Raw genomic sequence first — 16937 nt, 5'->3', positions numbered from 1 at the left:
CATCACTGCTCACCTGAGCCTGCCCCCTTCTGCAGCCCAGCCACCCTGGCCACAGCACGGGGCTGGCATTGCCATTCACCCTCCTGCACTTTCCTCTCCACCCTAGTTTTTGACAAATGTGGGCATTTATTCTGTTTGCTCAGGACAAGAGATCAAGTGGGCAAAAGGGACACAGGCCCACTTTTACCAAGACAGCGCTTAAAAAGGAAGAGTCCTAGCCCAAATGGGAGGCTTGGTCACCACAGTTCTCTGCAAGTTGTATGCGGCCACTCAAAAGCGATTCAAATGCCACTCAGATCATTAACAGAGCCCTCAAAGCTAGGTTTTTTGTTTCTACTGGCAGTGCCCATTCGCACTTGCATCAGCACACATAAAATATTTATACAGCACAGGGATGGAAAAAAAATTGCAGATAGATAGAAAAGATTAGAAGGAACATTGATGGTCATCGTGATTTTTGGCCACAGTTTTGTATTCTCTGAACTACGAAGGCACACAGTGGACCTGGATTAATTAAGGCTCACACACAGACTCTGGCAAATGAAGTTCAAGACAAAATGCAACTTAATTAACAATACACAGGTTCCACTAGTGATTGGGAGATCCTCAAATGAAAGTATCAGAGGGGTAGCTGAGTTAGACTGTATCTTCAAAAACAACAAGTCCTGTGGCACTGTATAGACTGTCTAGCTGACATGTTATCTGTTAGCCTATAAGGTGCCACAGGACTTCTTGTTTTCAAATTAAAGTGTAAACCATTAGTCTTATGCCTACCAGCTTAATATGTTCTCGCTTCTGATACTTTTCACTATAATACTGTTCTTGTCGGAGATTGAGCAGCTGCTGTTGTTGCTTTTCCTTCAGTTCTATTAACTTCTGGGTCATCTCTGAATCCAGGGCAGCCAGTTCTTGTTCAATAGTTGAACTGTGATCCGGGCTTCCAGTTTCACTTCTGCAAAGACACATGGAATACCAATAACTCATTCAGAAGGCAGAGTGAGTACAAAACCTGTTTTTTCTTTTTCTTTCTTTTTTTTTTTTTTTAAATAATTGTCTAAAGTAGCAGCTGCAGTGCATCAGGAATGCATAAGTCTCTCTGCACTGTATATTCTTGCTAGTGAGATCATATGATCGATTGCACTCCTAGAAGAATCGTCTGGTTTCTCCAGATTTCCCTGGGAGAAAGCAAAATGAGACCAAATCTTAGTATTTTGGTATTGGGTGGTTGGTTGTGGTTTAAGCTCAGTTTGTACAAGGCGCATTGCAGTGGAGAATCAGGATCAATATAAATAAGTCATAAACGCAATCTCCAATGTTGTCCAACACTAGGTGCTTAACTGGGTACACAAACTGACATTAATGCAGCTAGTAAGTGGCTTGATTTTTAAAATAGCTCAGTGCTCAATGAAAATAATGGGAGCCCTTGGGTGCTGAGCCTTTTTGAAAATCAAGTAGCCTCAGTGCTCTTTTTTTTTGGGCTGGTACTGAGTACTGGCACCTTGGCAGCCTCTGTGGCAGGACTGGCTGGGGGGAAGGGAGGACGGGCACCAGCTTTTTTTTTTTCTAAAAAGTACTGAGTATTCTATTTAGGCTATGTCTACACAGCAGCCTAATTTCAAAACAGACTATTCTGGGACAGCTGTTTCAAAATAAGGCTGCCACACACACCAAAATGTCGTCTACACAGATAAGCCGTTTCTGCACATGCCACTTGTTCCAAAAGTGGCATGCTAATGAAAGGCCTGGAAAATGCAAAAGAGGCGCAGATGTAAATTTCTGATGCCTCATTAGCATATGGTCACATGATTCAGAGTCTGGAAGAGCTTCTTCCAGACTCCGAATCATGTGACCATATGCTAACGAGGAGCCAAAAATTTACATCCATGCCTATTAGCATTTTCCAGGCTGTTCATTAGCATGCCGCTTTCGGAACAAGTGGCAGGTATAGAAATGGCCATAGCGTTTATTTCAAAATAATGCCTTTTTTAAAATAACTATTTTGAAATAGCTGCTGTTAAGACAGGCTAAGAATACACTATTGTTTCTATTTTGGGATACATTTGTATCCTGAAATAGAAACTGCACGGCCAAATGCTATGATCGAAATAGCAGGGCTATTTTGAGTGTGGTTGTTTTGTTCTGAGTAATCCTCAGTGTAAGAAGGTTACCGGGAGGTTCGATATGAGCACTTATTTCCAACTCCGGTGCAGTATAGCCTGCACCAGGTTTGAAGTAAGATGCCTCAAAATAATTTACACAATTTGTGCAATGCAAATTCAGTAACTTTTTTCCAGCTAGGGCTACAGGCATTAATGCTTATTTTGAAATAACTATTTTGAAATAAGTGCTATTTTGCATCTTAACAACACCTATTTTGAAACAGTTATTTTCAAAATCAGCACTATTCCTCCTGCAATGAGGTTTACAGATTTCGAAATAATGTACCCGCTATTTTGAAATAGCAGTTGTGTAGTGTAGACGCCAGCAAAGTTATTTCAGAATAACAGCTGTTAGTTCAAAATAATTTTGCTGTGTGGCCATAGTCTAATGTGGTACTTAGTGGATTTAGAATTTAATTTGAGGCTTGTGATTACAAAAAGCATGACCAGTGTTTGTTAAGGAGCTAGGAACATCCTTGTATCTGCAAATTTACTTTCTTTTAGAAGTTATGCACAGTGAATGTGCATGTATTTACATGTAAGTACTTAAAGAACTCGAACTCTAAACATTAGTGAAAAAGAAAACTAGTAGAGCAGCATGAGACTGAATAGGGCACACACAGAAGCAAAGTTAAAAATTAGAAGAAAGAATCTAAAAACCAAACTCCCTAAGAAGCAGAATGAGATGTTGGTCTTGTGAAAGAAATATAAATAAACAAGGGTGGGAAAAGGGATTAGTGAGGCAACAGTGGAGGGTTCATGTGAGTGTGATGAACATAAAGTTATATATAAACATAAACAAACATAAAGGATTAAGTTAAAATAAAATATCTAAACCAAAAATTAAGCTCATAAGAACATGTCCTGATCCATATTCATATGTGCTATTCTGTGTTAAGTTAGTTGCCTGGGAAACAGTCAGGGTTGCCTGTTTATAGTGATGTGGACAAGGGCTACAGTTCAGCCTAAGACAGAGTTCTGGCTGCAGAAGTTAAAACCGTGAAGAGAGCAGAATTTGTTGCAACACATGAGTCAGCCACTCAGAAAGCCAAATCCAGAAAACCAGTTACAGTGTGGAGAGCTCTTTACCTTACCTATGTCCTTCCTTCTGACTGGCTGGGTTCACTGGACCAGAATCTCAGCTGAGGCAAACTGGAGCAGCTTCACTGAAGCTAATGGAACCACACTGGTGCTGTCCCCTGCTATGGGACTGGGGCTTTTGTACCTCCATTTGAAGTTTTTGGCAGAATTAAAACTCCTCTTTTTTTCTCTTTCATAATGCCTGTTTAATTGTTTGTCCCTTACTGGGCAGAGCTAAAATTCTGCTTTTTGAAATATACATGTTTATTATAAACATTGGTAATAAAATTCCCGAGCACACATCCCTGGGTTTAGATTAAAGGGGATAAAAAAGAGTGGAAGCTGGAAATCCCAAGACTCTGCCCTTCAGCACCATGACACCTCCATCCCCGCAAAACAAAACCCCAGATTGGGATGGTGTTGCCACCCTTCTAAACGAAAGTGAAAAGTGAATCAGCAAAAATCCAGCTAAAGGTGTGAATCTCCAACAAAGCTTCTAACTCAGATGTATCTATGGCGCAAGCAAGAGAATTAAGGAGTGAAGGGCCCTGCTACGGGGAAATCCCCCAGTTCCTTAGCATAGGTGGACAAAGTACCTTGGATGAACCTAAGTGTTCCAATGGGGGAGACTTTGACATGGATTTGAATGCATGACTACCGAAAAGCTATTCTCACAGTGTTACCAGCACAGCCAGAGCAACAGAATGCTGGTGTTTCTATGGGAAAGTCTGTTCTTGTGAAATTACCCAGTCAGTTTCCAGACAAAATGCTGGGGTAGCATACGTACTCAGTGCTAAATCTCTGAACACCCATAATCCAAATTTCAGCTACAAGGATTGATAGACAAGATGAGCGACATGTATTCCTTAAAGAAATGACAACAATAGTGGCACAGCACTGTCCTCCTAGTGCAGGCACTTTATACTGACAAATCAATTACTTTAATAAGGAAAATTTAAGCAGGGTTACAACTTTCCTAACCACATATCAATTTTATCATAAAATTAATTTGTGCAGTGCCATCACTTAGTAAGCATTAAGTCCAAAGTGTTCAGGACACCTTGTGGTTAATTTTCAAAGAAGCTAGAGATCACCTGTCAGCACTTCTGCAAATCAGGCTCCAGGGGACAGATTTTCAAAGGTATTTAGGCACCTGAAGAGATTTAAATACTGATAGCTGCAGATAGCCTCTGACTCATGGACTGAATGAGTTAGGGGCCTAACTTGCTTCGGCACTTTTGAAAATCCCACTAGGTCCCTATCAGTATTCCCGCTAACGGGTGGAATTAATTTTGTTATGTGCACTAAGGCATGTGCAAATGTGCACCACAATAGGGATATATGTTGCCTACTGTGGGTGGCTGAGGCCACTCTGCTAATCAGCTGGGTGGTATGTGAATCTCACCTGAGCAGCCACCCAAGTGCTCAGCTTAGAGGGAACACTGGTGCCTGGTATGTATCTTCAGGTGATCTGTCCAAAGGTGTCTTAATCTGGGGCCTCAAAAGCTCAAGATCTGAGTATTGGTCGCAGGATTGTGAGCTCAATCCTTGAGGAGGCTTAGAGATCTGGGGTAAATAGATTCTTAAAAAAAATCTCTCAGGGAGGGTGCTCACTCCTGCTAAGAGTGCAGGGGACTGAGCTCAATTATCTCTCAAGGTCCCCTCCAGCTCTATGAGATAGGTAAATCCCCCTATATTATAACATAGGGACTACTGACAGAACAGTAATTTGTATTATGTAGTTTCAGGCAAACAGCTTGAGGAATGATCTAAAATGACAGAAATTGCCATTTTGCTGGGATGTTGTTATTTATTAAAAGCCTTTTGCACTTGCAAATCTGAACAACCTTAAACAGACATTTCTGACCTTTGAAAACTCAAATCAGATTTTCTAAATTTTAGGTTTTTCCAATATGAAACTTCTCCTCTTTGAAATTATTTTGGCAGCTTAATCTAATACGGCATAGTTGCACAATTCATTGCCTGACACCATGGGAGATGTACAATCACATCCTAATCGCACAAAAATGTCCTTCACTGAAAGGTAAATGAGTTATTTGCTTTTGTTACACTGTTAAAGTTTAAATGGAATAAAAGAAAGAAAGAAAGAAAGAGACAGAAAGAAAGAAAAAAAAAATCTTGACCTCACTGCAGATTTCTGTCATGCATGGTGGCATTGGATCATACAGCGGATTACAAGTGCATAACACAGCTGACAAATAGTGATATAGAACTTCATCGACTCAAACTTAGAATTAAACATTCTAAAAACAGAATATCGCCAAAGTAATTTAAATATGAGAAGGCGGCTTTAGAAGGACAAAATGCCTATTAAACTGAATGAAGGTTCTGTCACTGGACATTCATAAAAGACTAAGTTGCCTTTTGGTGAACAATTTGTGGGCTAATATGCCACCAGTTACATTCAGTGGTATTATGCTGGAAATCAGAGGCCAGAAATTACTGCTGTCTTTTATCCCTGCTTGTCCTTCAGAGGTTTTGTTTATATTCATGGTTTTCATATTTTAAATGCAGTAATGAATTGCAAGTAGTCAATTTCAAGAAATAATAAAAAATACTTTAATCATGCTTATTTTAATCAAATGAGTCACAGATTGATGCTGTAATGTTTACTACATTTAAAGAAATAAAAATGAAATTAAATTTCTGCATAATTGGGATGAACAGGAATCTACCTAGAGGCAGCCCTGATTAAGCAGATTCAACTGTGGTATTATTAGCATCCAATCCTGCATAAATTTAGGCACAGGAGAAATTACATTTTGTTCAAGTGTTTGTGGTAGTTGTTTGTGAGGGTCTTTGTTGATAGTTCATTGCTACGAGCATAAAATGAGAGTATTTGAAAGATAGTGAGTCATACTATACTTCCCACATCAAACTATAATGCCTACAACCACAATGCCATTCCTTTATTATCTAAACAAACAAAAAAAAATCTCTTTCACACAAACAAAAACATATGCAGGGCAATGGAAGACCGGGAAATAGACTGCATAAAGAGCATGGACTGTAACATCTTGCCTAGATCTGTTTACAATAAATCAGTCAAAACACTTTAACGAGTCAGCGGGTTTTCCAGAGAGGACAACTTTTGACGTTTATTCAATGACTTTTAGCTGTTAATCAATACATCTATCAGGTTTTAAATTCAAGGAATTTAGAGCTGATCTTACCATTCTATTCACAGCTCTTTCCGAGATTCAAATTTGGAGGCATCCATAGATTAAGAATGGTCCACCTTTAGAGCGCACAATATAGGATCTAGAGCCAATGGTTTGCTTCTTTTGGGCCAGATTATGGCCTGTCCTATTGGTTTGTGTATGGGAGTAAAGGAGCATATGGTGGTCTCTTATTGCCCCCTGGGGGCTACCTGCATGCACTGCAGTGCAAAGGAGGGGGAGCAACAGTTTCCATGGGGGGAGGCACTCCTCCCCTGCAGAAAAAACCAGAAGGCAGGTACTTTGTAGAGCACAAGCCAGTACAGATGTGCCTGCTAGGAGAGGCAAGTAATCTGCCAGTGAAGAGTTAATCCAGACTCCTACCTGCCTACCACAAGTAGGATATCAGGGATTGAATTTGTGATTCTGGGAGTTGTGAGCAGGCCCTCTTGCACCTCAGGTCAGCCTCTTAGTCATGGCATGTGGCAACTCCACAGTCAAGTGCTGTGTGTGTTAGATGTCAGAACAGCACAATCACACGACATCACCATAGAGATGAAAGTGGGTTTCTCAGCCACTTCTTGTACAGGGAAGGTGATATGTACAGTAGAAGCAAGTGGGCTTTACCCATGAAAGCTCATGACCTAATACATTTATTAGTCTGCCAGTTGCCACAGTTATTTTACCATGTGTTGGGTCAGCCTTATTGGGTTGCAAGGAGAGAAGAAATGCAGCCCAAGGCGGGGTGGGGGGGACTTCTGTCTATATCTGCAGAGTCCATCTTTCTTTCAAGATCCCTGCCTTCATTCAGTCTATGAATGTCATGGCCCTTGTCTTCACCTGTACACTAGTGCTACCTCCATATACTTCTGTTATGTTACCAACTAAAGGGATAAAGATATTTTTTATCAAAAGAGAGGAAGCTCTCACCAACATACCTTTTCTTACTCTCCCTTTTTGTGTTTTTTTCTAAGACGGCCCTACGTCGCAGATAGTCATTCTGGATTTCATTGTATTTTGCCGTGTGCTCTTTAATCAAATCAGTGGTTTTCTTGTGGTGTCTCTTTACAAGGTCCTTCATTTCTTTGTAATGCTTCTTCTGCAGTTTAACAAATGACTTCTGTTGTTTTAGCTCTTCAATAGTCTGTGCTTCCACTTCTGCAACAACAAATTATAGAAACAACATTGTTTTTTTCTATCATTGAAAATATATACAGGTTGAACCTCTCTAATCTGGAACTCACTCATCCGACAACCTCCGTAATCTGGCATGATTTCCGTTAGATGGACAACCAGTTATCATGGGTGTGGCAAAGTTTCCCTGGGTCTCATAAAGTTTGTTTCCAGCCACCAGTTCTGGCTCACTGTGTTCTGTGCTGTTATTTAGCTGTAATTTGCCCTAAATGTCTTCTAGGAGCCCAGTAAGCAGTGGAAGTGTTGGAAATGCTGCTAGACAATATTGACCTCCCATCGTCCATCAAATTCTCTCATCTGGCACCCGTCAGGTCCCGAGGGTGCCAGATGAGAGAGGCTCAACCTGTATTAGTAGGACATTTAAGTTCTGGTAATCACCACATGAAACCATGCTAATGTGTTCAGCCTGGAAATTTCCGTGCATAGGACAAGCCTGCTATCTGTTCCTTTCCCACTCCTTCTCTAGGCATCATTTTGGATGCAGCATAAGGACACATTTTCAGATCAGTCCACAAGGGTTTAATTGTGCAACACTCAGACAAGTTATTTTTCTTTACACTTGAATGTCCATGAAAGTTGCAAATGAAAGCCTCCTGTACCTAATTGAAAATACACCTCTTACGATAGCAGAATCAATGCTGAACTAAACAAAGTTGAGCTAAATGGCTTCTCAGCTTTGGAAGTGGTGAATGGACTTGATATTATCAAAAAGCCAAGCCAGTAATGGCATGTGACCCAGTATGGTGAAATACAAGCTGTATATCTTATTGTTAGCTGTTACGCCATTGACTTAAGAACTAGGTCCTGCATTGCACTTACAACTACACTAGGACTGGTATATCTCCAGTAGTGTTATTAATATTAAAAGCTCTAGTGCATACAGGGCACTGGCATTAAGTCATCTAAGTATAATCGGAGCAAGTGTGGATGGCATGGTGGTAATAATGAAGGTATCTTCTCTGCATTCAGACTCCAAAGACTCCCACCATTACTGACATGCAAGGTAGTGCAACAGAGGGAGTGGCTAAGAAAACCGTCCTGTAGCAAGTCAGTCTTGCTGTTGCTGCAGTTAATGGAAAACCCCTCATTGACTTCAAAATTGCATCCTACAGAAACAAGTCTTAATATGTACACTTGCCACAAAGTTGTGTCAGTAATAAGCAGACAATGAAAAGTCTAAGCTGGGTATTTCATGGAATCTATGTATCTCTGGACAAAACCATAACATTCATTCAGCATATGCTATTGTATAACACCTGTATAGTTATTACCTGTTAGGACACTCTGAATAAGATCTTCTGTTTTTGCAGGTGCTTTCACAGAACCTGGAGGTAAAAGATACTATTGATTTCAATTCCTTTTAAACAGATGCCACATGTGTTGTCCTTATGTATATGTATTCTACATTATTATTACACTTGACATAGGATATACTGAGGGAATATATCTTTTAGGTACTCTTTATACTGAACAACAATGGCAACATGGAGGTGTATCCCAATTCATAGATTATGGATTAATTCCATTGGCTACTTAAGAATTCCAAGATATCTTGTTGCAGGTTGACAGGTTCTTGTTGCAAGATCTGATCCGGTATTACTAAAATGATTGTAGGGTTGGCAACCCCATATGCACAGTTAATAAATATGGAGAGACACATCACATGGAATGGACCACAGGAGGCCATTGAGCCCAGTCCCCTGCCCTCCTGGCAGGAGGCACCAACTGCCCATTTTTTTTTTTTTGTGTGGCCCAGATCCCTAAGTGGTGCCCACAAGGACTGACCTTACAACCCTAGGTTGAGCAGGCCACTATTCAAACCACTGAACTATCCCTCCCCCACAGTTGCAACACTGACCCTGGAGGAACACATCTGCATTTGTAACAGTTTATCATGGAGATAATAAGAATGACCATCTGCGCATCCACCTGCTCATGCCACCCCTTGCAGAACAACCAGAAATGTTAGCCATTATCTTCCCCCTCCTTATCACCATCATCAGCAGAGGCCATCATTCTGACACCTTCCAAGGGCCTCCTCTGTTTCTCCTGTTGTCCACAGGTTGGGACTCAACTGGTATAATATGTTATGCCAATGCCAATACGTCTAATATTCAGTTGTAGTTTCTTTCCTATTTCTTATTTGTATTTCCTCACTCTATCAATGTTGAGATGCTCTTCTCCTATAGGCTGGTATATTAATGATCTCAATTTATTATCATATACACCAGTTTGTTGCCATGGTGCTCTTGTGGTCAGAAATCTGCAAATGTTAGCATGTGATTCTGTAATTATGGTAAATTCTGACAAAATGTCTCCTTATATACTATATTCTCAGTTCACCAGATCTTGGGGGTTAGTTTTGGGCCAGTTATCTGTGACAAAGTTTATAGATGTCAAGCTATATGTGAAATCCTGAAGGTAATGTCTTACATGGTAAAGGCGTGTAGGGTTCTGGCCTTTAATAAAGGTGGAATATAATGAAAGCAAGGCAGCGAATATAACACAGATAAGATAGCCTTACGGTCTAAGGAGACAATGCCGGTATCATCACCCAATAACACACTTTCACTGCCTCACTTTTCTTAAGAGAAAGATGTTACTGAACAGAGTGAGACCAATCATGAGAATAAGGTAAATGGTATTTGACTTGGGGTTAGTACAACACTGTTGTTGAAGTGAAAATTTAAAATTTTTTTCAAGTGATCTCTTACAACTCCTTTGACACCTGTAGAAGTTGGATTGGGCTTATGATGAACAATCAATAACTAATTTGGAAAAGATGCCATTTTAGAATTCTTATTAATATCAATTTATCAACACAAAGGCATATAGGCCTCCATTTTCAAAGAATGCATTTTATGAGTAGGATAAAATGTACATGTGTGCACAAATAAATGGATTTTTTTGTTTTGTTTTTGTAAAAGGAAGTTAAGGGCCTAGCGCATGTGGACATAAGAACTGTTGTGCAAAGGAGCTCCCCTGCAGTGGAATGCTCAGTTGCAGCATTACACATGCAAAATAAACGTCATTATTTTCAAAACTCAGGAAAAATGTCTATGCTTATAGCTGTGCCCCCTGGTTCATTAAAATATACATCCTCTCCTATTTACATCTTCCTCTGTATGGGCAAATAGTTTCTCATGTATCATCTGTCCATAGCCAAACCAACAAAGTGTTGAGTGTGGGTGTTGAACTGATAGAATCATTGGTCTGCAGGACCTTATATGGAAATGAAGATAGACCTGAAGGCATGCAATTTAAGAGACAGAAGCATGTGCATACTAAATGAGAGAAGACTGATCACCCTGGGGCATCTAGAGGTTGGGATAACAGACTTACTTCTGGAAGAAGTGAGACTGCACAAAGCATATGAAGTGAGATATATGCGTACTCAACTGCTACACCAGGGCTGTGTCTAGACTAGCCCCGAACTTCAAAGGGGGCATGGTAATTAGGGTGTTGGGAGATTACTAAGGAAGTGCTGTGGTGCATATGCAGCACTTCATTAGGTTAAATCTCCCCCACGGCAACTTCGAAGTATGAAATTTTGAGGAGTAAAGGGACTTCGAAGGAGCACAGGCACTTCGAAGTACCAGCGGCTGACCCGCGGCTACATGCGACACGGCACTTCAAAGTTTCACACTTTGAAGTTGCTGCGGGGGAGATTTAGCCTAATCAAGTGCTGCATATGCACTGCAGCACTTCATTAGTAATCTCCTGACACCCTAATTACCATGCCCCCTTCAAAGTTCGGGGCTAGTCTAGACACAGCCCTGGAGAAGTTCAAAATACGCTGCTATTATGCTCATCAACATGGAACCAAATGCCCAGAAGATGCTCAGCACATAACATTAGGGACAGATTTTTGGCACTGCTCAACTCCTTCATGAAATGGTCAGATTCTTCAGAAGATTTTTAGTATTCTGTAGATTCCATTGTTCTCAGGATCTTACTCCACTGACACAATGGGAAGTAACGGGCACCCTGGAGAACCTGGCCCATCATGTTTAAGTACTGCGCTGGTATTTCAGATTCATAAGCAAATGCCAGAGTAATTTTCATGCTGCATTCTGCTCACTGCCTCTCCAAAGTTCAAGGAGTCCTTGTCTATGAATAGATTTTAATAATAATAAAATTATTATTATTGATACTTCTGTCTTCCACTCTTTCGTAATCGTGCCATATTTCACTTCCACGTAGACTGCTTTTCAGGCATAAGTGGACGCAGTATATGAAGCACATAGACATCCTTCTAGAAGAAAGAGGTTATTACTAGTGCAAAAACAAATAATAATTTGTCTTATAACGCAGGACACTTTTTCTCTGTTCATTCATGACTTAAACAACAAGAAGTCCAGTGGCACCTTATAGACTAATAGGTATTTTGGAGCATAAGCTTTCATGGGCAAAGACCCACTTCATCAAATATGATGAAGTAGGTCTTTGCCCATGAAAGCTTATGCTCCAAAATACCTATTAGTCTATAAGATGCCACTGGACTTCCTGTTGTTTTTGCAGATATAGACTAACTCGGCTGCCCCTCTGATACATTCATGACTTGTTTCTTAATGAAAAAAATACACAGAGAAATTGTTACTTGGACATTTCTTGGAAGTTGTTGGGTATTTTAAAATAGTGTAGGGAAAATGTGATTAAGTCTTTTACCTGGGGCTGGTTGACTATGGACAACCTGAGTTGCTGGCTTTGTTGTCAGAGAAGTAGAGTGACTTAGACCATTTTCTGCTGGTGTTGGTCTGGGCTCATTATTAGCTTCTGATGGTGCATCCCCCTGTTCAACCTAAAGATACAGAATATTTTACATTACTTTTCCAAATAGGTATACACATAATAAATAACTGGAGGGCAAGGGAGTTATTTATTTCCAGTCCAAGCTTTATGCCTCTTCTGAAATTTCTAAAAGGTTTTAAATACATTGCCCTAAAATCAAGATCTGGACTTAGTAGCTTCAGTTGTCCACTGTAGCTGTTACAGTTCATTTTTGAAGCTTAACTTTCAAGAAATACAGCACATAGCTTTCTGAACAATGATTCTGAGTGTAGTTATGTGTTGCATAACCACAGGAAAAATTGTTAACAGGATACAACTCAACTGGCTGTGTCTACACTACCTCCCCACTTTGAAGGGAGGATGGTAGGTAGTGTGTTGGGAGTTTATTAATGTGGTGCATATGCAGCACTTCATTAAGCAAATTCCTCCCACCCACCACCCACCTCTACGGCAACTTTGAAGTGTTAAACTTCGCAGTGCCAGCTTGCATCTAGCCGTGGCTCATCCAACGGTACTTCAAAGTGCTGGCTCGCATCTAGCTGCAGCTCATCTGCCAGTATTTTGAAATGCTTGGGCAACTTCAAAATCCCTTTACTCCTCCTGGGTTGGGGGGTGGGGGGGGAGGAATTTGCTCACTGAAGTGCTGCATATGCACTGCAGTATTTCATTAATAAACTCCCAACACCCTACTTACCATCCTCCCTTCAAAGTGGGGAGGTAGTGTAGACAAGCCCAACTGTGTAGTTTTCAGCCACAAAGCAGACAGGTAGTTTACTCATTTGTAAGATCTATTAGTATCAGAGATGAAGCTACATGGAATCAGCATTGTGTTGCCTCAAAAACCCCTTCTAAAGTAAGAAGATGGTATCAGAAAAATACCATTCAAATGCCTATTAACAACAAAACATGTGTATTGAACTGTTGCTAAATTTCACAGCTAATTTTAATAGAGACACAAGACAGAGTAATTATTCACCAACTCTCAAGACACACACACACAAGCTTCTTATCCCCAGGATATAATATCTTCATAATTACACTCAGAGAGCACAAAAAGAGTATTTCTATCCTGCTGAGCTCCACACAAAAGTATGTCTGGTATCCAACTTAGCTAAGCATTTTCCACGTTTTTTCCTTCTTGCCAGCTCCCTTTTGAATACCTTACAATCCCTCTTGTGGAAGTCAGGGTTATAAAGACATACACACACTCCATGCTCAGGGAAGAGGAGGGACTCACAGCACTGGTAAGCTATTTGAGTTTTGAGATGGCCAAAAAGAGGATGGAGACCCCCTGGCCTTGGCACCAACTGAATTTAATCTTGGCTTGTTCCTCAGACTGCTTCTGTTTCACTCTTTGGCTATGTCTACACTACAGAGATCAGTTGACAAAAGCGGATCAAAAAAGCGATCTGCTCTGTCAACAGAGATCGGTTGGGCTGCCTGGTCTTCTCTCAACAGAACGGCTGACCAAAAGCACAGCAGACAGGGGTGCCCAGTGACCTGGAAGCCCTCTCTGCCGACAGAGGGCCCCCGAGGGTGTCCACATGGTGTTTTTGTTGACAGATTCTGTCAAGAAAGGCATTCTGCCTCACGGGCAGGCGTGCGGGGGAGAGGCAGAAAACTGTCAGCAAAAGTGCCAAATTCTGTTCGCAGTATGTCAACAGACTGTACTTTTAATGTGGATGCTCCATGAGTTTTGTTGACAAAATGCCTGTTTTGTTGACAAAACCCTCTAGTGTAGATGTAGTCTTTGAGCACAAATTACATATAGAAGCAGGAGCCAGGTCTCAGAATATTGTCTGTTACTGTACCAAGAAGCAACACAGGTTCTGGTAAAATTGGTTTATTGTAATTATGCTGCCAGTTTACTGTAACCTGGCTCAACAGTCACATAACATTATGCTTTGTGTGCTCTGAAGGGATCACTGACTCAACCACTTAAGTCAAATACAGCTATAGAATAGGATACATGATACCACCTTTGTGTCCATTAGGAGATTCAGTCTGTTCCAAACACTTAAGCACAGAATGATCAGAATAACGATACATACATCCACTTTCACTTTCATAGAATGATCATGGTTTCGGCAGAGGACTTGGCTGGGTTCATTTTTAAAAACTGGTAAAGGAAGTCACATTCAACGCTTTAATAAAAACTCCTGTAAGGGGCGGAGCCTAAGGCAGAAGGTGCGAGGCTGGGGCAGCCAGCCCTCAGTGCTGCCTGCATCATACTGCAGAATGCCCCTCCTCACCAGCCAGCACTCCGAGCCACCTGGACCATGCCAAACGGCTCTGGCAGCAACTTGAAGGGCCCTGGGCTCTGGACCCTGCCACTGCTGAAGAGCACCAATCTATTTTGAATCACCAGGCCTTGGGCATTTGCCGTATTTGTCTCCTCTGTCAGCAGGCCTAACTAGCTGGTTAGAACTTGGGCTGCATGAATGGTTAATAAAAATAAGGTTAGACTTACAAGCTTGCATCCCAGTTTGCAAAGTCATACTTGGAAAGTTAGGAGCCAATTTCATGCGGGAAAGTGCATATTTTCTTTTTTGCCAGAGAGTACACATGTGGTGTAAAAATTCATGCAGCACTTTATACAGTAAAATTCCTTTAATGTGGCCTATGATGATTAGGAAATCCTGAAGGTCTGGCATCTGGCAAAAACAGTTCCATTTACAGAGATAACCTGGCAAAATGTGGTGGTTTGGCATACAGTAATTCCCCAAGACATGCAGAGAGCTTGGGTGGTGAGTTGAGGCCATGAGATAATGGGGGGGTTAAGCCTGGAGTGGGTTAGGGCTGCAGAGAGGCCAGGGGGTGGAGTTGAGCCAGGGCATGCGGGGGTGGTAAAGCTGGAGACGTCCCGGGGTGGTGAAGAAGCTGGGGACGTGTGGGGGTGGTGAGCTGCAGCTGGGCATAGGGGTGGTAAGCTGTGACTGTGGGGGGTGGCGTTGAACTAGGGCTTGGGGGTTATGGTGACGTCCAATAGCTTGGAAAATTTGGTAATCTGGCACCCGTCCCAGATTTGGTAACCGGGGTGTGCTGGATTAAAGGAATTTTACAGTACTTTGCTTATAAATGATTACTATGACTGTTTAGTTTTGGACAGTAGGACATTTGCTTCAAGATACTAAATCACAAATGAGAAATGAGTTCAGGAAGTGAACAAAGAACCATTCTCTGCCTAACAAGCAATTTCATCTTGTTATAAAGCACTTTGTCTTCTCATAATTCAGGACCACCCACAACTCTTAAGCCAATGTGATTTTCCCTTAATGGAGAATATCACAGGCTATCTTTCTTAATACATTATGTATTCCACCCACATATGTTACAGCTTCAATAGTGAAGTGTAAAAGGAACATGAGTTTACACCCTATGCTTTGTAATGCCTTTAGTAAAAGACCGTGCTTACTCAGCAAAGGTTGGCGTTTCGTAGGGTAGAGCAGACTTATATAGATACATAGACCTGGTTTCTGTGCTACCATATGGCAAAAAGTGGCACTGTAGCTATCTTCCACAGTAACCACATCTGACGGAAGGAGAAGAAGGGATCATCTCAAGGGATCCACTATGGCTGGCCTGATTCTTTCTTGTAAAAGGGATCTTATACCAATATATGTAAGGGAAGGATCCACTGTGGTCTGATGTATGACAAGGCAGGGCGACTCTGAATCACTGAGTAACAAGAGGCGACCTGTAGATCAGTGGTTCCCAACCTGAGGTCCACTGAGTGGACTACAGGGGGTCGATGAAAAAAATAAAAGGTAAATAAAAATGATCATAGAAAATAAGTTTTAAACAAATTGCAATGTTACAATCAACTATTATTCTTAAATATCTTCCATTAACGTTATTAATTGCTGTCTGAAAATCTATGTTATGGTGCCTTTGTGTGATTAAACACTCAGGACCGTTAGATGCATATAAATGTTGGCCATACATTCAACATGGATCTGTGGCTGAAATCAGGCTCGCTGAAGAGAACAGAGACTGGTGAACAGACTGAAGCATCCATAAGCTGAATGTCTAATGTAAATTATTTTTACATTTCCTTTTTCATTTAATGAAGCATACAGAGTGACTAGAATTGCTTTGATGGGGGTCCATGAATGGTTTGGGGGAGATGACTGAGGGTTCACACCAGTGAAAAGGTTGGGAACTGCTGCTCTTGGGAACCACTACTCTCCCTATTCTTCGAATACCTAAAAGGACACCACAAGGAGGAGGGATTAAAGTTGGAACACTGAGGATAGGACAAGAAGCCATTGGTTTAAATTGCATCAAGGGAGGTTTAGGTTGGACATTGAGAACAAACTTCCTAAGTGTCAGGATGGTTAAGCACTGGAATAAATTGCCTTGGGAAGTTGTGGAATCTCCATCATTGGATATTTAAGAACTGGTTAGAAAAACATCTAATAAGGATGATCTAGGTGGTGCCTGGTCCTGCTGTGAGGGCAGGGGACTGGACTTGATGACCTCTTGAGGTCCCTTCCAGTTCTAGTGTTCTATATTTTAATGATTCTTCCTGTCT

General features: G+C 41.2%; 1 protein-coding gene across 5 annotated transcripts in view; it reads right to left on the bottom strand.

Moving 5' to 3' along the window:
* PLCB1 (phospholipase C beta 1) overlaps positions 1 to 16937 on the bottom strand; it is a 746723-nt gene that overhangs the window by 104399 nt on the left and 625387 nt on the right. For all 5 annotated transcript variants that reach the window (XR_012644898.1, XM_074989347.1, XM_074989348.1 and 2 more), the window contains exons 24-27: positions 12281 to 12413; positions 8884 to 8937; positions 7357 to 7576; positions 775 to 952 (exon numbers count right to left, since the gene is read on the bottom strand). Coding sequence is in view for 4 of the 5 variants with exons in the window: in XM_074989347.1 (XP_074845448.1) it covers positions 775 to 952; positions 7357 to 7576; positions 8884 to 8937; positions 12281 to 12413 (585 nt within the window). In the remaining variant the exon portion in view is untranslated. The remainder of the gene's footprint in view (positions 1 to 774; positions 953 to 7356; positions 7577 to 8883; positions 8938 to 12280; positions 12414 to 16937) is intronic.

This window comes from Carettochelys insculpta, chromosome 3, assembly GCF_033958435.1.
Source record: "Carettochelys insculpta isolate YL-2023 chromosome 3, ASM3395843v1, whole genome shotgun sequence".
In the NCBI taxonomy this organism is placed as follows: Eukaryota; Metazoa; Chordata; order Testudines; family Carettochelyidae; genus Carettochelys; species Carettochelys insculpta.
Note: the sequence above shows the minus strand (reverse complement) of the source record. Positions and strands in the feature narration are given on the sequence as shown.